This window comes from Leucoraja erinacea, unplaced genomic scaffold (assembly GCF_028641065.1).
Source record: "Leucoraja erinacea ecotype New England unplaced genomic scaffold, Leri_hhj_1 Leri_446S, whole genome shotgun sequence".
NCBI lineage: Eukaryota > Metazoa > Chordata > Chondrichthyes > Rajiformes > Rajidae > Leucoraja > Leucoraja erinaceus.
In genome coordinates this window covers 57,127-84,758 of record NW_026576347.1, presented here as the reverse complement: position 1 = coordinate 84,758, position 27,632 = coordinate 57,127, and the positions used below count along the sequence as shown (strand labels likewise).

The 27,632-nt window shown below is 47.2% G+C and overlaps 1 protein-coding gene across 12 annotated transcripts in view; it reads left to right on the top strand.

Moving 5' to 3' along the window:
• Positions 1-18,698: 18,698 nt before the first annotated feature.
• The window catches only part of LOC129693843 (uncharacterized), a 43,118-nt gene continuing 34,184 nt past the window's right edge, over positions 18,699-27,632 (top strand). For all 12 annotated transcript variants that reach the window (XM_055630602.1, XM_055630600.1, XM_055630592.1 and 9 more), the window contains exons 1-3: positions 18,699-18,771; positions 21,988-22,045; positions 24,694-24,811. In XM_055630602.1, coding sequence (XP_055486577.1) covers positions 18,707-18,771; positions 21,988-22,045; positions 24,694-24,811 — 241 coding nt within the window. In that variant the 5' untranslated portion in view covers positions 18,699-18,706. The remainder of the gene's footprint in view (positions 18,772-21,987; positions 22,046-24,693; positions 24,812-27,632) is intronic.

Here is a 27,632-nt window from a genome sequence, read left to right as displayed (position 1 = left end):
ATACTGTTATACTGGGAAAATCAGCTTGGTACTGGACCCCAAGAAGGGGAGTTTGTGGAGTGTCTCAGTGATGGATTACACTTTTTCCACACAGAGAGTTGTGGGTCTGTGGCATTCTCTACCTCAGAGGGCGATGGAAGCCGGTTCTCACGATGCTTTCAAGGGAGAGCTAGATAGGGCTCTTAAAGATAGCGGAGTCAGGGGATATGGGGATATGGGGACAAGGCAGGAACGGGGTACTGATTGGGGATGATCAGCCATGATCACATTGAATGGCGGTGCTGGCTCGAAGGGCCGAATGGCCTGCTTCAGACTGGTTAGAGATCAGGGAAACGAGAGATAATTCATAGAAACATAGACAATAGGTGCAGGAGTAGAGGCCATTCGGCCCTTCGAGCCTGCACTGTCATTCAATATGATCATGGCTGATCATCCAACTCAGTATCCTGTACCTGCCTTCTCTCCATACCTCCTGATCCCTTTAGCCACAAGGGCCACATCTAACTCCTTCTTAAATATAGCCAATGTACTGGCCTCAACTACCTTCTGTGGCAGAGAATTCCACAGATTCACCACCCTCTGTAAAAAATGATTTTCTCATCTCGGTCCTAAAAGACTTCCCCCTTTTCCTTAAACTGTGACCCCTTGTTCTGGACTTCCCCAACATCGGGAACAATCTTCCTGCATCTAGCCTGTCCAACACCTTAAGGATTTTGTAAGTTTCTATAAGATCCCCCCTCAATCTTCTAATGGGGTTAATACCCGGGACTGTCATATGTTGAAAGGATGGAGAAGTCAGTGGATATTTTTAAGCAGAGATGGATAGATTCTTGATTAGAACGGGTGTCAGGGGTTATGGAGAGAAGGCAGGAGAATGGGGTTAGGAGGGAGAGATAGATCAGCCATGATTGAATGGCGGAATAGACTTGATGGGCTGAATGGCCTAATTCTGATCCTATTTATGACCTATGACCTATGACCTATTACTGGGCTTGTATACACTGGATGAGAGGGGATCTTATTGAAACATATAAGATTGTTAAGGGTTTGGACACGCTAGAGGCAAGAAACATGTTCCCGATGTTGGAGGAGTCAAGTCAAGTCACGTCAAGAGAGTTTATTGTCATGTGTCTCAGATAGGACAATGAAATCCTTGCTTGCTGCAGCACAACAGAACATTGTAGGCATTAATACAGAACAGATCAGTGTGTCCATATCCACAACCAATGGCCACAATTTAAAAATAAGGGGTAAGCCATTAAGAATGAAGATGAGGTGAAACCTTTTCACCCAGAGAGTTGTGAATCTGTGGAATTCCCTGTCTCAGAAGGCAGTGGCCAATTCTCTGGATGCTTCCAAAAGAGAGTTAGATAGAACTCCTAAAGATAGCTGTATCTTAAAGATAGCGGAGTCAGGGGATATGGGAAGAAGGCAGGAACGGGGTACTGATTGGGGATGATCAGCCATGATCACATTGAATGGCGGTGCTGGCTCGAAGGGCCAAATGGCCTCTACTCCTGCACCTATTGTCTGTATAGGAAGGAACGGCAGATGCTGGTTTAAACCGAAGATAGACACAAAATGCTGGAGTAACTCAGTGGGACAGGCGGCATCGCTGGAGAGAAGGAATGGGTCGAGACTCTTGTCCTTCCTGGACACATTCCCAACTTTCTGAACCTTCTGAATTTTGTAGTCGGCAGGGCAATACTCTGCATATCGCCAACTTGGACAATTTTACATTTCTTATCAAGCCAATTAACCTACAAACCTGTACGTCTTTGGAGTGTGGGAGGAAACCGAAGATCTCGGAGAAAACCCACGCAGATCACGGGGAGAACGTACAAACTCCATACAGACAGCACCCGTAGTCGGGATCGAACCCGGGTCTCTGCCGCTGCATTTTGCTGTAAGGCAGCTGTCAGAGAAGGTTCACCAGACTGATTCCTGGGATGTCAGGACTTTCATAGGAAGAAAGACTGGATGGACTCGGCTTGTACTCACTATAATTTAGAAGATTGAAGGGGGATCTTATAGAAACTTACAAAATTCATAAGGGGTTGGACAGGCGAGATGCAGGAAGATTGTTCCAGATGTTGGGGAAGTCCAGAACAAGGGGTCACACATAGTTTAAGGATAAGGGGGAAATCTTTTAGGAGCGAGATGAGAAAAAACATTTTTCTTTTCACACAGAGAGTGGTGAATCTGTGGAATTCTCTGCCACAGAAGGTAGTTGAGGCCACAGTTCATTGGCTATATTTAAGAGGGAGTTAGATGTGGCCCTTGTGGCTAAAGGGATCAGGGGGTATGGATGACACTCATTAAACTATGATGAAATAGTTCAGAGATCTACCCTTTCAACATAACCTTATAATTAAGTAATTCAGTTAATAAGCCCATTAGAATTTTTAGGCAGGTATTGCATTAATAAATACCAAAGATAATTGTGCAAGAAAGACACAAGTTACAAGGTTCCAGAGATAATTGATTAAACTAATTGCCTGTTTTTGTATTCAGCCCAATAACACAGGAAGATATATGAGGCTGGAGAAACTCAGCGGGTGCAGCAGCATCTATGGAGCGAAGGAAATAGGCAACGTTTCGGGCCGAAACCTTGGGTTTCGGCCCGAAACGTTGCCTATTTCCTTCTCTCCATAGATGCTGCTGCACCCGCTGAGTTTCTCCAGCTTTTTTGTGTAACCTTCGATTCTCCAGCATCTGCAATTCCTTCTTAAACACAGATATATGAGGCTATTTGGTTTGGTTTAGTGATACAGCGCGGAAACAGGCCCGTTTGGCCCACCAGGTCCGCGCCGACCAGCGACCAGCGATCATATACCCACTAGGGACATTTTTTACATTTACCAAGCCAATTAACCTACAAACCTGTACGTCTTTGGAGCATGGGAGGAAACCGAAGATCTCAGAGAAAACCCACACAGGTCACAGGGAGAATTTATACAAACTCCGTACAGACAGCACCCGTAGCCGGGTCTCGGGCACTGCATTCGCTGTATAAGGCAGGAACTCTACCGCTGCGCCACTGTGCACCCCAAAATGGGACGGTTTGGGCTGAAGAGGGATATGGGCCAAACGCAGGCAGGTGGGACTAGAGTAGATGGGAGCATGTTGGTCAGTTTGGGCCTGTTCCCACACTGTGTGACTATGACTCTACCAGGACAGGCACATGGTTCAGAGAGATATGGACCAAATGCGGGCAAATTCGGGTAAGCCATTTAGAACGGAGACGAGGAAACACTTTTTCACACAGAGAGTTGCGAGTCTGTGGAATTCTCTGCCTCAGAGGGCGGTGGAGGCCGGTTCGCTGGATACTTTCAAAAGAGAGGAGAGTCAGAGGATATGGGGAGTAGGCAGGAACGGGATACTGATTGAGGATGATCAGCCGTGATCACATTGAATGGCAGTGCTGGCTCGAAGGGCCAAATGGCCTACTCCGGCGCCTATTGTCCATTGTCTATTGGATGAGGGTAGATAGGGCATGTTGGTCAGCACGGGCAAGTTGGGCCGAAGGGCCTGTTTCTGTGCTGTACAACTCTATAATTGGAGTGAAGATAGATGCAAAATGCTGGAGTAACTCAGCGGGACAGGCAGCATCTCTGGAGAGAAGGAATGGGTGACGTTTCGGTTTGAGACCCATCTTCAGATTGGTGGTGGTGGTTAGGGAGGATCATTTGCTCCGACCATTTCGCTCCAACCATTGAACGTATTTTTTTGTGGAAGTTCTAGAGACCTTCTGAGGCCAGCTCTGCCAACACCACCACTGTGGTCCTCGTGGTCCTCGATTCACCTATTCTGGGCAAGACATTCCCCTTCACACTCCACCACAGACATATATAACCATATAACAATTACAACACGGAAAACAGGCCATCTCGGCCCTTCTAGTCCGTGCCGAACACTTATTTTCCCCTAGTCCCATCTACCTGCACTCAGACCATAACCCTCCATTCCTTTCCCGCCCATATACCTATCCAATTTATTTTTAAATGATAAAATCGAACCTGCCTCCACCACTTCCACTGGAAGCTCATTCCACACAGCTACCACTCTCTGAGTAAAGAAGTTCCCCTTCATGTTACCCCTAAACTTCTGTCCCTTAATTCTCAAGTCATGTCCTCTTGTTTGAATCTTCCCTACTCTCAATGGGAAAAGCTTATCCACGTCAACTCTGTCTATCCCTCTCATCATTTTAAAGACCTCTATCAAGTCCCCCCTTAACCTTCTGCGCTCCAAAGAATAAAGACCTAACTTGTTCAACCTTTCTCTGTAACTTAGTTGCTGAAACCCAGGCAACATTCTAGTAAATCTCCTCTGCACTCTCTCTATTTTGTTGACATCCTTCCTATAATTAGGCGACCAAAATTGTACACCATACTCCAGAATTGGCCTCACCAATGCCGTGTACAATTTTAACATTCCACATCAGGATGTTTCCATGAGTGGGAGAGTCCAGGGCCAGAGGCCACTGTCAAAGGCAAAAACAGGAAAGCAGACTATTATCTAAATGGTGGCCGATTGGGAAAGGGGGAGATGCAGCGAGCCCTGGGTGTCATGGTACACCAGTCATTGAAGGTAGGCATGCAGGTGCAGCAGGCAGTAAAGAAAGCGAATGGTATGTTAGCTTTCATTGCAAAAGGATTTGAGTATAGGAGCAGAGAGGTTCTAATGCAGTTGTACAGGGTCTTGGTGAAACCACACCTGGAGTATTGCGTACAGTACAGTTTTGGTCTCCAAATCTGAGGAAGGACATTATTGCCATAGAGGGAGTGCAGAGACGGTTCACCAGACTGATTCCTGGGATGTCAGGACTGTCTTATGAAGAAAGACTGGATAGACTTGGTTTATACTCTCTAGAATTTAGAAGATTGAGAGGGGATCTTATAGAAACTTACTGGACAGGCTAGATGCAGGAAGATTGTTCCCGATGTTAGGGAAGTCCAGGACAAGGGGTCACAGCTTAAGGATAAAGGGGAAATCCTTTAAAACCGAGATAAGAAGAACTTTTTTCACGCAGAGAGTGGTGAATCTCTGGAACTCTCTGCCACAGAGGGTAGTTGAGGCCAGTTCATTGGCTATATTTAAGAGGGAGTTAGATGTGGCCCTTGTGGCTAAGGGGATCAGGGGGTATGGAGAGAAGGCAGGTACGGGATACTGAGATAGCTAGAGTGCCGAAAAATCCTCAAAGTTCTCTTCATGTGTTATAATAATCATGTGCTTCGAAGAAGGTTGAAACTGAGCAGCGTAACTGGCAGGTAGACAAAAATGCTGGAGAAACTCAGCGGGTGAGCAGCATCCATGGAGCGAAGGAATAGGTGACGTTTCGGGTCGAGACCATTCTTCGGATGCGTAACTGGCAAGTCAGATTTTCTGTTCTATATTGCCAAAAGACAAATGGCAATCGTAAAACAATAAAATAAGGTTGAAAGGGTAACAGAACCTTGTCTGAAGAAGGGCCTCGACCCGAAACGTCACACATTCCTTCTCTCCAGAGATGCTGCCTGTCCCGCTGAATTACTCCATCTTTTTTGTGCCTTTAAACCAGTAGTTCCTTCCACCACATTTGCTTATCTGTGATGGGTGGAATTGGGCTGTGTTTACTCTGCTGTGTCTTCTGGAGGAGCGCAATGTACTGCAGCAGTCGGTAACCTCTGGCCCCTGGGCCGAAAGCAGCCCGTAACCCGAAATCATAGAAAATAGGTGCAGGAGTAGAGGCCATTCGGTCCTTCGAACCTGCACCGCCATTCAATATGATCATGGTTGATCATCCAACTCAGTATCCTGCACCTGCCTTCTCTCCATACCCCCTGATCCCTTTAGCCACAAGGGCCACATCTAACTCCCTCTTAAATATAGCCAATGAACTGGCCTCAACTACCTTCTGTGGCAGAGAATTCCACAGATTCACCACTCTCTGTGTGTGAAAAAAAATGTTTTTCTCATCTAGGCCTGGTCCTAAAAGATTTCCCCCTGATCGTTAAACTGTGTGTGACCCCTTGTTCTGGACTTCCCCAACATCGGGAATAATCTTCCTGCATCTAGCCTGTCCAACCCCTTAAGAATTTTGTAAGTTTCTATAAGATCCCCCTTCAATTTTCTAAATTCTAGCGAGTACAAGCCGGGTCTATCCACTCTTTCTTCATATGAAAGTCCTGACATCCCAGGAATCAGTCTGGTGAACCTTCTCTGTACTCCCTCTATGGCAAGAATGTCTTTCCTCAGATTAGGTGACCAAAACTGTACGCAATACTCCAGGTGTGGTCTCACCAAGATCTTGTACAACTGCAGCAGAACCTCCCTGCTCCTATACTCAAATACGTTTGCTATGAATGCTAACACACCATTTGCTTTCTTCACTGCCTGCTGCACCTGCATGCCTACTTTCAATGACTGGTGTACCATGACACCCAGGTCTCGTTGCATCTCCCCTTTTCCTAATCGGCCAAATCACCCGACCCGCAGGCGGATTTTTTTTCCCGTAATCATCCGGTCCGTCGAGCGCGGCCGATTGCCGACCTCTGGCCGTACCGCACGCATCCTGCGCAAAGCCGCCAACACGACCACGCACCTTCTGTGAACACGTTTAAGACAGAACTGCAGATGCGGGAAAAATCAAAGGTGGACAAAAATGCTGGAGAAACTCAGCGGGTGAGACATGCAAGAATTGCATGAGGCTGCCTCACCCGCTGAGTTTCTCCAGAGTTTTTGTCTACCTTATGTGAACACGTGACTTGATGCCTGCCATTCGAGCCGGGATCCACGTGTTAGATGTGGCCCCCCCACCCGCTCACAGACATGCGTCCCGGCCCCTATGCAGTACAAGAATGCCCACCCCCTGTGTATATATTTGTTACAAGACCATTTGGAAGAAGGAAATGTTCTTAAAGTGCCCTTTGCAAAGACAAAACATAAAAGGAAAATCTTGAGTAGATGAATCTTTGTTGCACATTCTTCTAGGTTGTTCCCAGTGACACGCTAGAGGCAGGAAACATGTTCCCGATGTTGGGGGAGTCCAGAACCAGGGGCCACACACACAGTTTAAGAATACAGGGTAGGCCATTTAGAACGGAGATGAGGAAACACTTTTTCACCCAGAGAGTTGTGAGTCTGTGGAATTCACTGCCTCAGAGAGCGGTGGAGGCCGGTTCTCTGGATACTTTCAAGAGAGAGCTAGATCGGGCTCTTAAACACAGCTACCAGACTTGGTGCCTCAGGAAGGCCGTCAGCATCGATAAAGACTCTTCACACCCTTGTAATGGACTGTTCGAACTACTTCCCTCCGGCAGGCGTTACAAGGCCTTCTACGCCCGAACCTCCAGACTCAGGAACAGCTTCATTCCCAGAGCTATAGCGGCTCTGAACCGGCCCTGCTGAGTGCCCACCCCCACCCCCCTGGACTGTCTCCCTCGGATGGTCACGTCACACAGACACATCTGCACTTTAGTCTGTTTGAACTGTTTTGACTATTTTACTGTTCTTTTTAAATCATGTTCTCAGGGTATCTAAAATCTAAATCTAAATTATTTATCTAAGTTATTTAAGTTATGACATCGGATGGAAGCTGCATACCAAATCTCGTTGCGTTTATGTGCAATGACAATAAAATATATTATTATTATTATTATTATTATTATTATTATTATTATTATTATTATTATTATAAGAGGTTTTCCCCAGTATAGGGCAGTCGGTTCTTGCGATTATCAACAGCAGCTTGTGTTCTGGGGTTGTCCCCGTAAGTTTTAAACATGCAGTAGTGCAACCACTACTTAAGAAACCTGGCCTGGATCAAACTGTTCTGGCCAATTTTAGACCCATCTCCAAGTTGCCTTTTATTTCTAAAATTCTGGAGAAAGTTGTTTATGCTCAGCTAAAACCTTTCTTGGACGAGCATAATATTTGGGAGGTTTTCCAGTCTGGGTTTGAAACTATGCATAGCACAGAGTCAGCATTGCTAAGGGTTTTTAATGACATCCTCCTAGCTAATGATTCTGGTGATTATGTGGTTCTTGTCCTGCTGGACCTATCTGCCGCCTTTGATACAGTGGACCATGGTATCTTAATATCTCGGTTACAGCACCTAGTGGGCATTTGTGGCAGTGCCCTGGGATGGTTCAGGTCCTATCTGGCAGACAGAACTATGTGTGTAAGCCTTGCTGGTTTTGAATCTTCCTCCGCTCCTCTGTCATATGGGGTTCCACAGGACTCAATTTTAGGGCCCCTGCTTTTCCCACTGTACTTACTTCCTCTGGGTTCCATTCTTAGAAAGCATGGCATCTCTTTTCATTGTTATGCTGATGATAGCCAACTATATATGCCGCTGAGGAAGGAAGATGCATCCTCCGTCAAATCACTTCTGTCTTGTCTTGAGGACATTAAGTCCTGGATGGCCCTAAACTTTCTAGGATTTAATGAAAAGAAGACAGAGGTGATATTGTTTGGTCCCAGTGGCTGCCGTGAACCTCCCCCTGTTGACTTTGGTCCCCTGGCACGGTATGTCAAGCCAACAGTTTTGGACCTGGGTTTTAGGATGGACAGTGATTTTAAATTAGATCATCAAATAGGCGCGGTGGTAAAGTCCAGCTTCTTTCACCTAAGGCAGCTGGCAAAGGTGAAGCCCATTCTTGAGCGGCAGCATTTTGAAACAGTAATCCATGCCTTTATAACATCTAGGCTGGATTACTGTAACGCACTCTATTTTGGAGTTGCTCGATCTTCACTGGCTCATCTCCAGTTGGTTCAAAATGCTGCTGCTCGCCTTTTAACCGGAACTCGAAAGAGGGAGCACATATCGCCAATTCTGGCCTCCCTCCACTAGCTCCCAGTGTACGTTCGAGTTCATTTTAAAATTCTTTTATTTGTTTTTAGATCTTTAAATGGCCTCGCCCCGCCTTACCTCTCTGAGCTGCTCCATCCATACGCTCCTGCCCGGTGCCTCAGGTCAGCTGATCAGCTGCTCCTGGAGGTACCGAGGTCTAAGCGGAAGCTCAGAGGGGATAGAGCCTTTTCTGTTGCTGCTTCGGCGTTATGGAACACCCTGCCGTTGCACATCAGACAGGTCCCCTCACTGCCCATCTTCAAAACCAGTGTTAAAACCCATTTATATTCCTTGGCTTTTGATCCTGTATGAGACTTTGCTCCTGTTTTAGTGTTTTTAATGTTTTTTTAAAATTGTTTTTACTCTCTCTTTTAATGTTTTTATTGTCGTGTAATAATTTCTTGTCCATGATTAGTGATGTACAGCACTTTGTTGCAACAGTGGTTGTTTTTAAAGTGCTCTATAAATAAATTTATTAGTATTATTATTTTTATTATTATTAAAGATAGCGGGGTCAGGGGATATGGGGAGAAGGCAGGAACGGGGTACTGATTGGGGATGATCAGCCATGATCACATTGAATGGCGGTGCTGGCTGGAAGGGCCGAATGGCCTCTACTCCTGCACCTAGTGTCTATTGTTTACTGTAAAGGCCCAGGAACATCCATGATGTTCCCGTGATGAAATAGTCAACATCTGGTGAGCGGAATGGGATTGTACGCTGAAACTGAAGGGATTATCTGCATCCTTTACGCCTCTGCACTCCATTCCTGTGTTATTGGTTAACCGAGGGAAGTACATACTGTACACCTTGAGCAATTCCATGGTGTGATGTCAAAATAACTTAATTAACCTCTTTAGTTTAGAGATACAGCACAGAAATAGGCCCATGGGCCCACTGAGTCCATATTGACCAGCGATCTCCGCACTGACACTATCCAACACACAGGGCTCTCGCTTAACTATTTTCCCCTGTTGCCAGCCGGGCAACCTTGGCAGCTTTTTAGGTTCCCAAATGACAGTTAAGGTGGTTATTTAAGACGGCTTGCATGACGCATGTGATTATGTGCTCGGATGAAGTGCATAGTTACCAGGTAGACAAAAGTGCTGGAGAAACTCAGCGGGTGCAGCAGCATCAATGGAGCGAAGGAAATAGGCAACGTTTCGGGCCTAAACCCTTCTTCAGACCAGTCCGAATTATGGTCAATGAAGCATTCACATATTATTTCTGCTTCAAATAAGTCACAAACTAAACATATTCACCAATCAAGACATGAGATATACCACAATGACATGCAGCAAAATTACAATACAGTATCTCAACTCTTTTTACACGTTGCAATAAATGCAATTTCTATTATCTCTTTCCACTTCCAAACAAAAATCTGGTTGGATTATTCAGCGAGTTGGTCTCCATTCGTCGTTTTTTTGGAATCATATGGTGCAACACAATTGTAAAAAATAACTGTTTCAGGACTGGACGAGGGTTGGTCAAGACTATAAATAATGATCTCCTTTTCTTTTCACTATTTTCTGTCTCAACTTTCTTCATTTACTCGTTTTCTTTCTTCACACACTATATATTTCACATTTTTCTATCCTTTACTATCTAACTTCTTTTTCTTATTCTCATCTTTTTTCAATGTAACAAAAAAAAAAAGAAGTTGTACATAAAATGTATTATGAAAATATATATTAGGCACTTTGGTGCCATATGACTGTGCTTACTTCTAATAAAATAAAATATTTAAAAAAAAAAAGAAAAAAAAAAAAAAAAAAAAAAAAAAAAAAAAAAAAAAAAAAAACATGAAGAATATACCACAACGACATGCAGCAAAATTATAATACAGTATCTCATCTCTTTTCACACGTTGTAATAAATGCAATTCCTATTATTTCTTTGGAGGACCAGGAAATATTGTTGGAGGACTAGGAAACCAGAAGCAAGAGTTACTCCAGGGAGTTACTCCAGGTCCAGGGAGTGATTCTGCGTTGGTTTTCAGCGGCCGGATCTCCCACAATGCAAAGGGAGGGAGAAAATGGCCGACGCCGACCAGTTGCCGTGGTTGCGCGCATGCGCAGGGCGGCCGATGATGCGCTGGCCGTGGTTGTGAACACGTGCAAGGGAAAGGATGTGCAGGCTCGTAGCAGTGTGCATGTGCAAGGTAGCCCGAGACAGAGAGTGACAGAGAGAGAGAGATAGAGAGGGGGGGGCCGCTCAGAGTTGCTTGCCAAGCAGGGCAAAATGGGACGGCTGTTAGGTTGCCCGGTGGCACTTTAGGATGCCATTGGCACCCGGGCAACTGCTAATTTCGAGCCCTGATAACAATGAATAAGAATGGAGCGGCTGGGCTTGTACACTCTGGTGTTTAGAAGGATGAGAGGAGACTGATTGAAACACGGGTTTGGACACGCTAGAGGCGGGAAACATGTTCCCGATGTGTGTGTTTTAATGCCATCCTTTCTGAGGCTGGGCAACCAGAACTGCACATCATACACCACGTGGCATTGAACCGGTAGAGTTACTGCCTTACAGCGTATGCAGCGCCGGAGATCTGGGCTTGATCCCAACTATGGATGCTGTCTGTACGGAGTTTGTACATTCTCCCCGATTTCTCGGAGATCTTCGGTGTCCAGTTTCACTCCAAAGACGTACAGGTTTGCAGGTTAATTGGCTTGGTAAATGTAAAAATTGTCCCTAGCGGGTGTAGGATTGTGTTTGTGTGCGGGGATCGCTGGCCGGCACCGACCCAGTTGGCCGAAGGGCCTATTTCTGTGCTGTATCTCGAAACTAAATTAAACAAAACTAAACCACGTGTGATCTCACAAAAGCCCCATCACAATTGCATTAGGTCTCCTGACTTCTCTGTTCAATCCCTCTTGTAATGAAGCCCAGGACACAATTGCCCAAGCCCCAATTGTTCCTGCCACCTACATGTTCCCCTTCAATGACGTGTGCACACACACCCAGCTCTCTTTCAACATCAACAATTACACAAATTCTTTCCATGCCCAAAGATATTCCTCCTTCCCTTCCGTGTGGATGTTGTGGGACTTCTCCAAACTGGACATTTTGTTACGGTCAGGGTTAGGGTAAGCGTTAGGGTTAGGGTTAGGGTTAGGGTTAGGGTAAGGGTTAGGGTTAGGGTTAGGGTTAGGGTTAGGGTTAGGGTTAGGGTTAGGGTTAGGGTTAGGGTTAGGGTTAGGGTTAGGGTTAGGGTTAGGGTAAGGGTTAGGGTTAGGGTTAGGGTAAGGGTTAGGGTTAGGGCTCTTGTGCACTATCATGTTTTGCGAGTCCTTAAGTTATGTATGTGCTCTGCGAACATGTTTGTAGTCTGTGTGGCGTCAAAGGCTCTTCTGGGTAGGGGGTCCTGGCTGGGATAGGGATGGGTATGGTGTTGTGAACGTGTCAGGGTCGTATGGGGGGATGTTTTGGTTTGTTCGGGGTGTTTTATCTGGGTTAGGGGTGATTCAGTGGTGTCTGCTGTTAGGTTTAGGTTGTAGGGTTAGGGGGGGGTTATCAGTTGTTTGGGGGGTTAGTTTTGGGTTGTTTAGGGATGGTTCGGTGAGGTTAGGGTTAGGTTTAGGGTTAGGGTTAGGGTTAGGGTTAGGGTTTGGGTTAGGGTTAGGGTTAGGGTTGGGTTAGGGTTAGGGTTAGGGTTAGGGTTAGGGTTAGGGTTAGGGTTAGGGTTAGGGTTAGGGTTAGGGTTAGGGTTAGGGTTAGGGTTAGGGTTAGGGTTTAGGGTTAGGGTTAGGGTTAGGGTTAGGGTTAGGGTTAGGGTTAGGGTTAGGGTAAGGGTTAGGTTTAGGGTTAGGGTTAGGGTTAGGGTTAGGGTTAGGGTTAGAGTTAGTTAGGGTTAGGGTTAAGGTTAGGGTTAGGGTTAGGGTTAGGGTAGGGTTAGGGTTAGGGTTAGGGTTAGGGTTAGGGTTAGGGTTAGGGTTAGGGTTAGGGTAAGGGGGTTAGGGTTAGGGGTTAAGGCCATTGGGTTCTCGTGTCTGTAGCGTTTCAATCCATATCCACTCCGCCCCCTTCCGACCAATTGATGTTTGTTTCTAGGCCCATGATCTCCAGGGACTGGATTTGGTTTAGGGTGAGGGCTGTTGTCAGATTGAGGCCCATCGCAAATTGGAGGAACAGCATCTCATATTTCGCTTGGGGCACCTTACACCCCAACGTTGACATCTCTAACTTCAAGTAACCCTTGTCTTCCCTCTCTCTCCATCCATGTCTATGTTCAAATGCCTTGTAAATGTTGTTACAGTATTTGCCTCAACTACCTCCTTTGGTAGCTTGTTCCCACAACACTGTGAAAGTTGCCCCTTGGGTCCCCCCCGTGTGTATAGGAGCAAAGTGGACCGCAGCTATTTACAATTTATATTAATGATCTAGATGAAGGGATTCAAAGTAACATTAGCAAATTTGCAGATGACAGAAAGCTGGGTGGCTGTGTGAACTGTGTGAGGAGGATGCTATGAGGATGCAGGTTGACGGACAGGTTGGGTAAGTGGGCAGATGCACGGCAGATGCAGTTCAATGTGGATACATGTGAGGTTATCCACTTTGGTGTCTAAAACAGAAAGGCAGATTATTATCTAAATGGAGTTGGGTAAAGGGGATTTGGGGGTCCTCGTTCATCAGTCAATGAAAGTAAGCATGCAGGTGCAGCAGGCAGTGAAGAAAGCGAATGGCATGTTGGCTTTCTTAACCAGAGGAGTTGAGTATGGTAGCAAAGAGGTCCTTCTGCAGTTGTACAGGGCCCTGGTGAGACCACATCTGGAGTATTGTGTGCAGTTTTGGCCTCCTAATTTGTGGAAGGACATCTTTGCTATTGAGGCACTGCAGCGTAGGTTCACGAGGTTAATCCCTGGTAAGGCGGGACTGTCATATGAGGAAAGATTGGAAAGAATGGGCTTGTATTCGAATAGAATAGAATAGAATAGTTTCTTTATTGTCATTGTAACATGAACCATGTACAACGAAAATTTAAAAATGTCAGCCAGTCAGTGCACCATTCAAACATTTCTAAAAGCTAACGATACATACAAGGTAAAATATTAAAAGATAAACAACTAAAATAAATATGATGAAAATAGCACGCATAAACACCCAACCCTCCATCCTTCTGTCAATTTCACAGTGTACCACAGTCCCTTAGTATGTCTCGCCCCTGCGTTCCTTGGCGGCTACATTTAGTGCTTTTATAGCAGTGGGGTAAAAACTGTTTTTTAGTCTGTTCGTCCTTGTCCTTGTAGATCTGTACCGTCTGCCTGACGGCAACAGTTCAAACAGGGAGTGTCCGGGGTGGGAAATGTCCTTTATGATGCTCTGGGATTTTTTGGTGCAGCGAGAACTGTGTAAGTCCTCCAAGGTAAGGAGAGGGCAGCCGACAATCCTCTGGGCGTTGTCAATGGCCCTCTGGAGCGCTTTCCTCTGAGCCGCTGTGCAGCTGGTGTACCACACGCATACACAGTATGTTAGTATGCTCTCAATGGAGCACTGATAAAAGGACAGCAGCAGTCACTGAGTGATGTTATTCTTCCTGAGCACCCTCAGGAAGTGCAGTCTCTGCTGGACCTTTTTCAGCAGCGCAGTGGTGTTCACGCTCCACGTCAGGTCCTCCTCAATATGGATTCCCAGGAAGCGGAAATCCGCCACCCTCTCTACACAGTCCCCTCTGATAGTCAATGGTACCATGTCCGTTTTATTCTTCCTGAAGTCTATTATTACTTCCTTTGTCTTTAAGGTGTTGAGGAGCAGGTTATTTTCTTCACACCACACTGTCAGCTGCTCCGCCTCATCCCGGTAGGCGTACTCGTCCCCCCCGGAGATGAGTCCCACCACCGTAGTGTCATCCGCAAATTTGACAATGGTGTTGCTGTGGTGGGCGGGGGTGCAGTCATGTGTGTAGATGGTGTAGAGCAGGGGGCTCAGTACGCAGCCCTGTGGAGAGCCGGTACTGAGGCTGAGGGCCGTGGATGTATGATGGCCCACTCTGACTCTCTGGCTGCGACCCGACAGGAAGCTATTTATCCACGTGCAGGTGGAGTGTGGAAGTCCCATGTCCCCCAGTTTGCTGGAATTTAGGATTAGATTAAATTATAAAAAGGACTGGATGCAGGAAAAATGTTCCCAATGACGAGGGAGTCTAGAACCAGGTGCCAAAGTCTAAGAATAAAGGGGAGGCCATTTAAAACTGCGATAAGAAAACAAAATTTCACCCAGGGAGTTGTGAATTTGTGGAATTCTCTGCCACAAAAGGCAGTAGAGGCCAATTCACTGGATGACATTAGAAGAGAGTTAGATAGAGCTCTAGGGGGTTGCAGAATCAAGGGATATGGGGAGAAGGCAGGCACGGGTTACTGATCAGCCATGATCACAGTGAATGGCGGTGCTGGCTTGAAGGACCAAATGGCCTCCTCCTGCACCTATTTTGTATGTTTCTGTGTTTCACCTTAAACCTCTGTCATATGGTTCTTGATTCCCCTTCTCTGGGCAAGAGACTCTGTGCGTCTACCTGATCTATTCCTCTCATGATTTTGTACATCTCTGTAAGATCACGCCTCATCCTCCTGCAGTCCAAGGAATAAAGTCCTGGCATGCCCAACCTCTCCCTATGGCTCAGTCCCTCGAGTCCTGGCAACATCCTCGTAAATCTTCCATCAACGCTTTCCAGCTTGAGAATATCTTTCTTTCCTATTGATGGTCCTTGAGATATAAGGGGTGTTGGTGAGGTCCCGACCCGAAACATCACCTGTCCATGTTCACCAGAGATGCTGCCTGACACGCTGAGTTACTCCAGCACTCTGTGAAACGTCACCTATCCATGTTCCCCACAGATGCTGCCTGACCCGCTGTGTTACTCCAGCACTCTGTGAAACGTCACCTATCCATGACAGATGCTGCCTGACCCGCTGTGTTACTCCAGCACTCTGTGAAACGTCACCTATCCATGTTCTCCACAGATGCTGCCTGACCCGCTGAGTTACTCCAGCACTCTGTGAAAAGTCACCTATCCATGTTCTCCACAGATGCTGCCTGACCCGCTGAGTTACTCCAGCACTTTGTGAAACGTCACCTATCCATGTTCCCCACAGATGCTGCCTGACCCGTTGAGTTATGGTGCAGCAGCATCTATGGGGCGAAGGAAATAGGCAACGTTTCGGGCCGAAACCCTTCTGGAAATAGGCAACGTTTCGGGCCGAAACCCGGAAGGGTTTCGGCCCGAAACGTTGCCTATTTCCTTAGCTCCGTAGATGCTGCTGCACCCGCTGAGTTACTCCAGCACTCTGTGAAACGTTACCTATCCATGTTCTCCACAGATGCTGCCTGACCCGCTGAGTTACTCCAGCACTCTGTGTCGAGCCAACACAACCCTTGCCCACCTGTCATGGGGAGCGGACATTGTTCTTCATTGGGAGTTTCCAAATGGATGAGTGTTTGTACATCAGGCATCTGGTGGCACAATATCTGAGGTTAGTCATTAAAAATCTTCTGTCGCCATTCCTCACATTCGTTGCGTGTCTCACTAAACCACAACCTTGGTCACCGCTCCATATATAGAGGCCGCTGACAAGTGGAGCTCCAGTACAGTGTGTCAACTGACAGGTAAGGTACCTGCAGGTAGCGGCAATGTACCTGTAGTCTAGGGAGTCAAGTATACAGTGTGTATATCTCTCTGTTTCGTTCTCTCTATCTCCATCTATTTCTATATCACTATCTCTTTCTCCCTCTCCCACTGTCCTCTCTCTCTCTCTCTCTCTTTCTGTTTCGTTCTCTCTATCTCCATCTATTTCTATATCACTGTCTCTTTCTCCCTCTCCCACTGTCCTCTCTCTCTCTCTCTCTCTCTCTCTCTGTTTCGTTCTCTCTATCTCCATCTATTTCTATATCACTGTCCCTTTCTCCCTCTCCCACTTCTTTCACTCCTTCTGTCCTGTCTCTCTGTCCCCTCTCTCTCCCTCTCTCTCTCTGTCTCTCTCTCTCTCTCTCTCTGTTTCGTTCTCTCTATCTCCATCTATTTCTATATCACTGTCTCTTTCTCCCTCTCCCACTGTCCTCTCTCTCTCTCTCTCTCTCTCTCTGTTTCGTTCTCTCTATCTCTATCTATTTCTATATCATTGTCTACTTTCTTCCGCTCACAGTCCCCTCTCTCTCTCTCTCTCTCTCTCTCTCTCTCACTGTTTCGTTCTCTCCATCTATTTCTGTGTCACTGTCTACTTTCTTTCTCTCTCTCTCCCCACTCTCCCCTCTCTCTCTCTCTCTCATTCTCTCTCTCTCTCTCGTTCTCTCTCTCTCTCTATTTCTCTGTTTCTATTCTCTCTATCTCTATTTCTGCTCTCTCTCTCTCTCTCTCCCTCTCTCTCTCTCTCTCTCTCTGTTTCATTCTCTCTATCTCTATTGATTTCTGTGTCACTCTCTACTCTCCCTCTCTCTCTCTCTCTCTCTCTCTCTGTTTCATTCTCTCTATCTCTATTGATTTCTGTGTCACTCTCTCCCTCTCTCTCTCTCTCTCTCTCTCTCTCTGTTTCATTCTCTCTATCTCTATTGATTTCAATGTCACTCTCTAATGTCTTTCTCCTTCTCCCACTCTCCTCTCTCATTCTCTCTCTCTCTGTTTCGTTCACTCTATCTCCATCTATTTCCATATCTCTCTTTCTCTTTCACCCGCCCTCCTTTTGCCTCCCACTCTTCCTTCACTCTCTTCCCTCTCCCTGTTGATGTCAATGGACAATGGAGGACCCGGTGTGGGGGGGACGAGTAAGGGGGGAGGGGAGAACAAAGGGGGACTTGGTGCGGGGATACTTTGTAAGAGCCCTTTATGAGGGGGGATCTTATAGAAACGTACAAAATTCTTAAGGGGTTCGACAGGCTAGATGCAGGAAGATGGTTCCCAATGTTGGCATACACCAGTCATTGAAAGTAGGCATGCAGGTGCAGCAGGCAGTGAAGAAAGCGAATGGTATGTTAGCATTCATAGCAAAAGGATTTGAGTATAGGAGCAGGGAAGTTCTACTGCAGTTGTACAGGGTCTTGGTGAGACCACACCTGGAGTATTGCGTACAGTTTTGGTCTCCAAATCTGAGGAAGGACATTCTAGCCATAGAGGGAATACAGAGAAGGTTCACCAGACTGATTCCTGGGATGTCAGGACTTTTATATGGAGAAAGATTGGATAGACTCGGCTTGTACTCGCTAGAATTTAGAAGATTGAGGGGGGATCTTATAGAAACTTACAAAATTCTTAAGGGGTTGGACAGGCTAGATGCAGGAAGATTGTTCCTGATGTTGGGGAAGTCCAGAACAAGGGGTCACAGTTTAAGGATAAGAGGGAAATCTTTCAGGACCGAGATGAGAAAAACATTTTTCACACAGAGAGTGGTGAATCTGTGGAATTCTCTGCCACAGAAGGTAGTTGAGGCCACACAGTTCATTGGCTATATTTAAGAGGGAGTTAGATGTGGCCCTTGTGGCTAAAGGGATCAGGGGGTATGGAGAGAAGGCAGGGATGGGATACTGAGTTGGATGATCAGCCATGATCATATTGAATGGCGGTGCAGGCTCGAAGGGCTGAATGGCCTCTACTCCTGCACCTATTTTCCATGTTTTTATTTCCGCCTCTACAGCCTTCCGACGAGTTTGTTGGTCTGGGGGTCTGGGGGTCTGCGGGTCTGGGGGTCTGAGGGAGGGGGGATTCGCCAGATGCGGTTGTCTCTGGAGCACACTTCCAGGGGGGGCCAGTGGAGGCAGCAAACCCCGCAATGTTTAACCGCGGCACTGCGGGGGGCTAGCAGGGATACAGTGGGCCGAAGGGCAGTGGTGGCCGTAAGTGGCACCGACTAATGACTTGTCTTTTTGTCCACACACACAGAGACCATGGTGCCTGCGATTCTCCTCTTGCTCACCCTGCTTGCCATCGGAGGCGACTGCGGGAGAAGAAGGTAGGAGCGTCTGCCTGTCTGTCTGTCTGTCTGTGTCTGTGTCTGTGTCTGTGTCTGTCTGTGTCTGTCGATGTGTGAGGTATCCCACCCCCTCCTCGGTCACCCCACACCTCGACACCCCCAGTCTACAGTTCCTCCCCACCCTGGTCCGCTTGAGTTGCCAACTGTCCTATATCAGCCCTTGTCATATAACCATATAACCATATAACAATTACAGCACGGAAACAGGCCATCTCGACCCTTCTAGTCCGTGCTGAACACATATTCTCCCCTAGTCCCATATACCTGCGCTCAGACCATAACCCTCCATTCCCTTCCCATCCATATAACTATCCAATTTATTTTTAACCGCATCATTCGATTGTTCACTTCCAGCCACATCCTTCCTGGGCCCATTTTACATCCTTTAGACTTTAGAGATACAGTGTAGAAACAGGCCCTTCGGCCCACTGTCCACCCCGTACACTAGCACAATTCCAGTACCCTTTGCCAACCTCAATACATCCAGACGTTTGTAGCCCATGTCCTGACCGAGTTTCATCCGCCCATTCTCATCTCCCTAACCGAGACATATTTTGAATTACAAATTTCCTTCATGGTCCCCACCCTCTGGCTCGGTTCCAGCTCCAAATCTCCCCCAAATTTCCAAATTACGCCCAGTCCCGTCCATCATTCCCAAATATTTTTACCTCAGCTGTGACTCTGAACTCCGTTGAGACGTGCTTGTGCATAACCTTTTTTTGTTTATAATGTTGTTTACAGTGTTCTATGTTTACATATTCTGTTGTGCTGCTGCAAATAAGAATTCCATTGTTCTGTTTGGGACAGACGACAGTAAACCACCCTCGACTCTCTCTTTACCTTGCACTATTCCATTTATCCCATATCTGTACTCTGTGCGACAGACCCACTCTCGTCTTCAGGCTGACTGCATAGCACACAACACTTTTCACTGTACCTCAGTACAGGTGATAAACTAAACTGAAGTGACTGCTGTTCTTACTTTAAGATGCTCCTCAACCTGCCCATCAGCACCTGCTCCTCTACCACCTTATTTACCTCAGCCTCAAATTCTCTTTTGAGATCAGTCTTGTCATCCCAACATCCTGTATATTGGGCTAAATCAGTTAGTCCCGTACGGGACTGCCCTTGTCCCGTATTTCACCGCTGCTACTCGGGTCGAGGGGACTGTCGGGTCGGACCCCGCCTCAACCGTCCCGACGTAGTGCAGCCCATGGAGTGCAGCAGCAGCGCCTCGCCCATGGCCCCGCGGTTGGTCGGCAGCCCGGCCAGCTGTCAGTCCGACCTTCGGACCTTCGCTGCCCGCCGACACCACCACCGCCCCTCCTTCTCACGGCCGATCATGAGTTGGGCGGGGCGCCGGACTTTGCATGCGGCCCCCGGGCCAAAACTCCTCAGCTGGCCCACCGGCTGGGCTTTGTGTACAGTCCAGCACCCGGGCCGACTCATCATTCACCCAGACACGGCCCGGTCCGTCAACCGATTGCCGTGGGGAATTTGTCCCGTATTTTGGCCTTTTGTCCCTTGTTTGGGAGTGAGGAAGTTGGCAACCTGACTGGCCCCCCCTCCCCTCCCCCCTCCCCCCCTCCTCCCCCCCCTCCCCCCCATTCTACGCCCCCTCCCCTCCCCTCCTCTCCTTCTCACCCACTCCCCCTCCCCCTCCCCCTCCCCCTCCCCTCGTCCCTTCCCACTGCCCCCCTCCCCTTCCCCGCCTTGGTCCCCCTCCCCGCCCCAGTTCTGGCCCAGAGTGGTTCTCTGTCAGAGGGTCACTGAGCTGGTGTTTATAGCGAGAGTCCCTGTTGTATTGAGGTACGGTGCAAATCACACACTGTACATCTCTCAGCGATGTGTTTCATTTGGTTTAGTTTAGAGATACAGCGCAGATACAGGCCATTCGGCCCACCAAGCCCACGGTGTCCAGCGATCACCCGCACATTAACACTATCCCCACACACACAATTTTACCAAGCCGTTTAACGGGCGGTTCACGGTGGCGCAGCGGTAGAGTTGCTGCCTTACGGCGAATGCAGAGCCCGACACCCGGGTCCAAAGACGTACAGGTTTGTAGGTTAATTGGCTTGGTAAATGTAAAAATTGTCCGTAGTGGGTGCTGCGTTGAGTTAGTGTGCGGGGATTGCTGGTCGGCGCAGACCCAGTGGACTGAAGGAACCTGTTTCCGCGCTATATCTCTAAACTAAACCAATTAACCTTCGAACCCGAACGTCTTTGGAGTGTGGGGGGAAACTGGAGCTCCAGGGGAAAACCCCACGTAGGTCACGGGCAGAAGGTGTAAACTCCGTACAGACAGCGCCCGTAGTCAGGATGGAACCCGGGTCTCTGGCGCTGTGAGGCAGCGACTATGCCGCTGTGCCACCGTGACACTCTCGTGGTACAGGGCAGATCTCAGTGCATCTTTCTTCAATGTAGTACAGGGCAGAGTGGCACAGAGTGGTGCAGCGGTAGAGTTACTGTCTCACCACGCCAGAGACCCGGGTTCCATCCTGACTACGGGTGCTGTCTGTACGGCGTTTGCACGTTCCCCCCTCGTGACCTGTGTGGGCTTTCTCCGGGCGCTCCGGTTTCTTCCCACAATCGAAAGACGTGCAGGCTTGTAGGTTAATTGGTTAATTGTCAGGATAGTGATGGTGGACAGCAGTGGTTCCCAATCTGGGGCCATATTACCCCAAAGGGGCCATGCAAATTTCAGGGGGGCCACAGAAAAATGTTGGGGGCCACAGGTTCAATGAAGGGGGGCCACAGGTTCAATGTTGGGGGCCACAGGTTCAATGAAGGGGGCCACAGAGCTACCACCCTGTTGCCTCCTAAATTTCAGTTCTAATTTTTGTGGAATAGAATAAAAAAGAATATATGTGCAACTAATAGACACTGATATATTTATGGAAGGTATTATAATATTGAAGTACTTTTTTCCGCTAATAATGTCAGGGGGGGCCACAGAAAAATTAATAGATCCCAAGGGGGCCATGAGGTAAAAAGGGTTGGGAACCGCTGGTGTACGGGGATCGCGGGTTAGCACAGACTCGGCGGGCCGAAGGGACTGTTTCCTTGTTGTACATCTCCTCAATGTGTTATTGTGGTATCAGTATGATCACACTGCTCCTCTCTGCAATGTGCATCGTGCCTTACAGCACAGTAGACATTCTACTAACCTGCCTCCCCCCCTGTTTTATCCAGACATGCCTCCCCCCAATGTCTGGAGTTCGACATCCTGTGCAAAGCTGATGATTTTGAGGTAAGGGTCGCACAAGTCTGAAGAAGGGTCTCGACCCGAAACGCCACCCATTCCTTCTCTCCAGAGATGCTGCCTGTCCCGCGGAGTTACTCCAGCATTTTGTCTCTATGGTTTAATCCAGCATCTGCAGTTCCCTCAGACCTATTGAGGGAGTGCAGCGTAGGTTTACAAGGTTAATTCCCCAGATGGCGGGACTGTCATATGCTGAGAGAATGGAGCGGCTGGGCTTGTACACTCTGGAGTTTAGAAGGATTAAAGGGGATCTTATTGAAACATATAAGATTATTAAAGGTTTGGACACGCTAGAGGCAGGGAACATGTTCCCGATGTCGGGGGAGTCCAGAACCAGGGGCCACACACACACAGTTTAAGAATAAGGGGTCGGCCATTTAGAACGGAGACAAGGAAACACTTTTTCTCACAGAGAGTTGTGAGTCTGTGGAATTCTCTGCTTCAGCGGCCGGTGGAGGCCGGTTCACTGGATACTTTCAAGAGAGAGCTAGATAGGGCTCTTAAAGATAGTGGGGTCAGGGGCTATGGGGAGAAGGCAGGAACGGGCTACTGATTGTGGATGATCAGCCATGATCACAGTGAATGGCGGTGCTGGCTGGAAGGGCTGAATGGCCTCTACTCCTGCACCTATTGTCCATTGTCTATATAATAATCAATCACATTCAGTAAAAATCTATCCAGTCAAATCGCAGTGCATAGGAGCACACCGAGCTTATCGCAGGTACAACAGGCAGTGTTTAGTCTGGTTTAGAGACACAGCGTGGAAACAGGCCCTTAGATCCACCAAGTCCTGGCCGACCAACGAGCCCCTCGTACACTAGTTCGATCCAACACAAGTTACAGAGGCCAATCGAACTACACGTCTTTGGAGTGTGGGAGGAAACTGGAGAAAACCCACGCGGTCACAGGGAGAACATGCAAACTCCGTACAGACAGCACCTGTAGTCAGGATCAAACCTGGGCCTCTGGCGCTGTGAGGCAGCAACTCTACCGCTGTGCCATCTTGCCATGCATTATTAATCTGCCACCCAGATAAGCATCCCAGAGTGACTCTTCCCACATTAGGCCGCCCCGGCATTCCCTCTCTCTCTCTCTCTATCCCTCCCTCACCCAAGTCGCACCAGCTTCTTGTTCTCACCCAACAAACAGCTAACAATGGCCTTTTCCTTTTTCAATTTTTTCATATCTTTCATTCATTGTTCTTTATCTCTTCACATCGCCGTCTATGACAATAGATAATAGGTGTAGGAGAAGGCCATTCAGCCCATCCAGCTAGCACCACCATTCACTGTGATCATCCACAATCAGTACCCCGTTCCTGCCTTCTCCCCATCTCCCCTGACTCCGCTATCTTTAAGATACAGCTATCTTTAGGAGTTCTATCTAACTCTCTTTTGAAAGCATCCAGAGAATTGGCCTCCACTACCTTCTGATGCAGGGAATTCCACAGATTCACTACTCTGGGTGAAAAGGTTTCTCCTCATCTTCATTCTAAATGTCTTACCCCTTATTCTTAAATTGTGGCCATTGGTTGTGGATATGGACACACTGATCTGTTCTGTATTAATGCCTACAATATTCTGTTGTGCTGCAGCAAGCAAGGATTTCATTGACTTATCTGGGACACATGACAATAAACTCCCTTGACTTCACTTGACTTGACTCCTCCAACATCGGGAACATGTTTCCTGCCTCTAGCGTGACCAAACCCTTAATAATCTTATATGTTTCAATAAGATCCCCTCTCATCCAGTGTATACAAGCCCAGTCATAGGTCATAAATAGGAGCAGAATTAGGCCATTCGGCCCATCAAGTCTATTCCGCCATTCAATCATGGCTGATCTATCCATCCCCCCTAACCCCATTCTCCTGCCTTCTCTCCATAACCCCTGACACCCGTTCTAATCAAGAATCTATCCATCTCTGCCTTAAAAATATCCACTGACTTCTCCATTCTTTCAACATATGACAGTCCCGGGTATTAACCCCATTAGAAGATTGAGGGGGGGATCTTATAGAAACTTACAAAATTCTTAAGGGGTTGGACAGGCTAGATGCAGGAAGATTGTTCCCGATGTTGGGGAAGTCCAGAACAAGGGGTCACAGTTTAAGGATGAGGGGGAAATCTTTTCGGACCGAGATGAGAAAAACATTTTTTTTTCACACACAGAGAATCTGTGGAATTCTCTGCTACAGAAGGTAGTTGAGGCCACAGTTCATTGGCTATATTTAAGAGGGAGTTAGATGTGGCCCTTGTGGCTAAAGGGATCAGGGGGTATGGAGAGAAGGCAGGTACAGGATACTGAGTTGGATGATCAGCCATGATCATATTGAATGGCGGTGCAGGCTCGAAGGGCCTCTACTCCTGCACCTATTGTCTATGTTTCTATGAATGATCTCTCGTTTCCCTGATCTCTAACCAGTCTGAAGAAGGGTCTCAATCTGAAACATCACCCATTCCTTCTCTCCAGAGATGCTGCCTGCCCCGCTGAGTTGAGTTACTCCAACTTTTTGTGTGTATTTCCCCAGAGTAACTATTATATTTATTTCTGGTCATCCGTCCCCCCTCCCCACCCCCCGACCCGCACCCCACACCTCTCCCCTCCCTCAATGACTCCTCTTCCTCCATTCCCAGGTACGTCGATACAACGAGTCGGTCTGGGTCGGCACGCAGGTGAACGGCAGCAATCGCCGGGCGCTCATAGAGGCCAGGAGAACCTTGAGAAAGTACACAACAGGCTCCAACGTGGAAGGTAGGCCGGAGTGGGCGCAGATTTCCCCTCCCGTACAAAGACACCAAAACGTGCGATCATAGGACCGGTGACGGGATCTAGGGAGCGGGCAGGGCCGAAGATATCCTGGTTGGGTTGCTCCTGGGCCTGACCAAGCTGGCCGTCAACTAGTCACGGCACCAGGCCGGAGAGAACTTTGCCCGAACCGGCTGCCTGGCCCTTAACCGGGGTTATGTCCGTGCCCAGGTGTTGTTAGAGATGGTTGTACGGTAGTTATTTAGTATATTTGTAAGGATTGTAACATAGTGTGTGAATAATTTGGTGTTTTTGTACTATAGTGGTGGGTGTGTTGCCACGGTTGTGTTTTGTATCGTGATAGTAATTCAATACATTATTTTTGATACAAAAAATACACGAGCATGTACGAGGCATTATTAGTAAGTTTGCAGATGACATAAAAGCAGGCGACTCCATTGTCAATGAAGGTAGTTATCAGGAATTGCAGCACGGACTTGATCAGTTGGGCAAGTGGGCTGACGAATGCCGTAAGGGCCTGTCCCACTACAGGCGACTAGGCTGTCACCACATGGTCGCCGTGGTGTCGCCTGTATGGCCGTGAGTCATCTCCTCAGCCGCTCAAACAGTCGAAGGGAATTTCTGGTCGCTGCTGGATTTTGAAATGTTCAAAGATTTTCGGCGACAGAGCGCTTGACGCCAATGAGCGTCGCTTGACTTCTCCTGACGTAGGTCGGAGCTGTCGTAGGTGGTGACTTCGGTGAACTCCATTGGAGACGCCCTACGTCAACCGGCGACAGGTGTCGACGACTGAATTGTCTTCAGTTGTCGCCGACGTTGTCATCGCTTGTCGCGGGTGGACGTAGGTTGTCGTAGGCGTGGTCGTAGGTGGACGTACTAATGGGTCGCCGGTTGTCGGTCGCTTGCATTAGCTTGACGTCCACTAGGCGGGAGCTAGCTATTCTTTACCGCCATATAAATTGTTTCACCTTTCAGATGAGAAAAAGAATTGTCTCTCAACTACTACTACCAACACTGGATTATGCTGATATTGTCTATCAGAATACATTTGATACACCTTCAAATCCAGTGTTAAAACGCATTTGTACTCCCTGGCTTTTGACCTGCCTGAGGCTTTGCTTCTGTTTGTGGTGTTTTTGATGTTTCTTTATTTTACATGTCTTTTCCTACTATTTCTTTTGATTGTTATTTTTCGTGTGCATTAACTTTTTTGTCAATGATTAGTGATGTACAGCACTTTGTTGCAGCTATGTTTGTTTTTAAAGTGCTCTATAAATAAAATTATTATTATTATTATTATTACATCTTCAACCTCTCAATGTAGTTTATGATAGTCTTTGCAGATTTATTTGAAGGTGTCCATATATAACTCACCACTGTTCTATGTACGAAACTCTAAACTGGTTATCCCCCCACGCTCGAAGATGCTACCACTGGTTCCAGTTCATCTTTAAATGCATCCACCTCAATTACCCTCCTTATTTAAAACAAGACCTATTACCATACACACCCTCATATTCACTAAGACATATTCAGCAACCCTTCTTTTTCATTCCAAGAACTAACAAAGAAATTGGGAGACGTGCATTTAAATTCAAAGCTCCTTCTGACTGGAACACTCTGTCTAGTACCATAAGAACTATTAGCTCATTTCGTCTATTTAAAAATACACTTTTACCCTTCCTTATAAAACCATGTAACTGTTTCTAGTATTAGAATCTTCGAGCTCCTTTATCAAGCTTGCTCTGTGTGTGATTTGCGCTGTAACATATAACTGTTATTATTATTGGATATGTAAAGTCAATTAACAATTGTTATAAACTATAACAAGTGGGGATGGAGGGGTTTTGGGATTGGTGTGTGGGTAGGTGGGTCAATGAGAGCCTTTATGTATGTTAACTCTTGTGCTGTATGTTCTATGTTGGACCCCCTCGAAAACGAGATGACTGCCCATCTCAAGGGGTTATCCATGAATAAACTTGTTTCAAACATTGCCATCGGGACGGGTCCAGTCGCCGATTTTTCAGCGACCCGCTACAACTATGACAGTCGCCGCAAAAAAAATCACCTAAGTGGGACAGGCCCTTCATGGAGCTTAATACAGATAATACAGTTAGGAATAATACGGTTAGGAATGATACATATTATATATCAATAAATATTAATGATCTGGACGAGGGAATTGAACACAACATCTCCAAGTTTGCGGATGACACGAAGCTGGGGGGCAGCGTTAGCTGTGAGGAGGATGCTAGGAGACTGCAAGGTGACTTGGATAGGCTGGGTGAGTGAGCAAATGCATGGCAGACGCAGTATAATGTGGATAAATGTGAAGTTATCCGCTGGTGGCAAAAACAGGAAAGTAGACTATTATGTGAATGGTGGCCGATTAGGAAAAGGGGAGATGCAACGAGACCTGGGTGTCATGGTACACCAGTCATTAAAGGTAGGCATGCAGGTGCAGCAGGCAGTGAAGAAAGCGAATGGTATGTTAGCATTCATAGCAAAAGGATTTGAGTATAGGAGCAGGGAGGTTCTGCTGCAGTTGTACAGGGTCTTGGTGAGACCACACCTGGAGTATTGCGTACAGTTTTGGTTTCCTAATCTGAGGAAAGCCATTCTTGCCATAGAGGGAGTACAGAGAAGGTTCACCAGACTGATTCCTGGGATGGCAGGACTTTCATATGAAGAAAGACTGGATAGACTTGGCTTGTACTCGCTAGATTTTAGAAGATTGAGGGAGGATAGAAACTTACAAAATTCTTAAGGGGTTGGACAGGCTAGATGCAGGAAGATTATTCCCGAT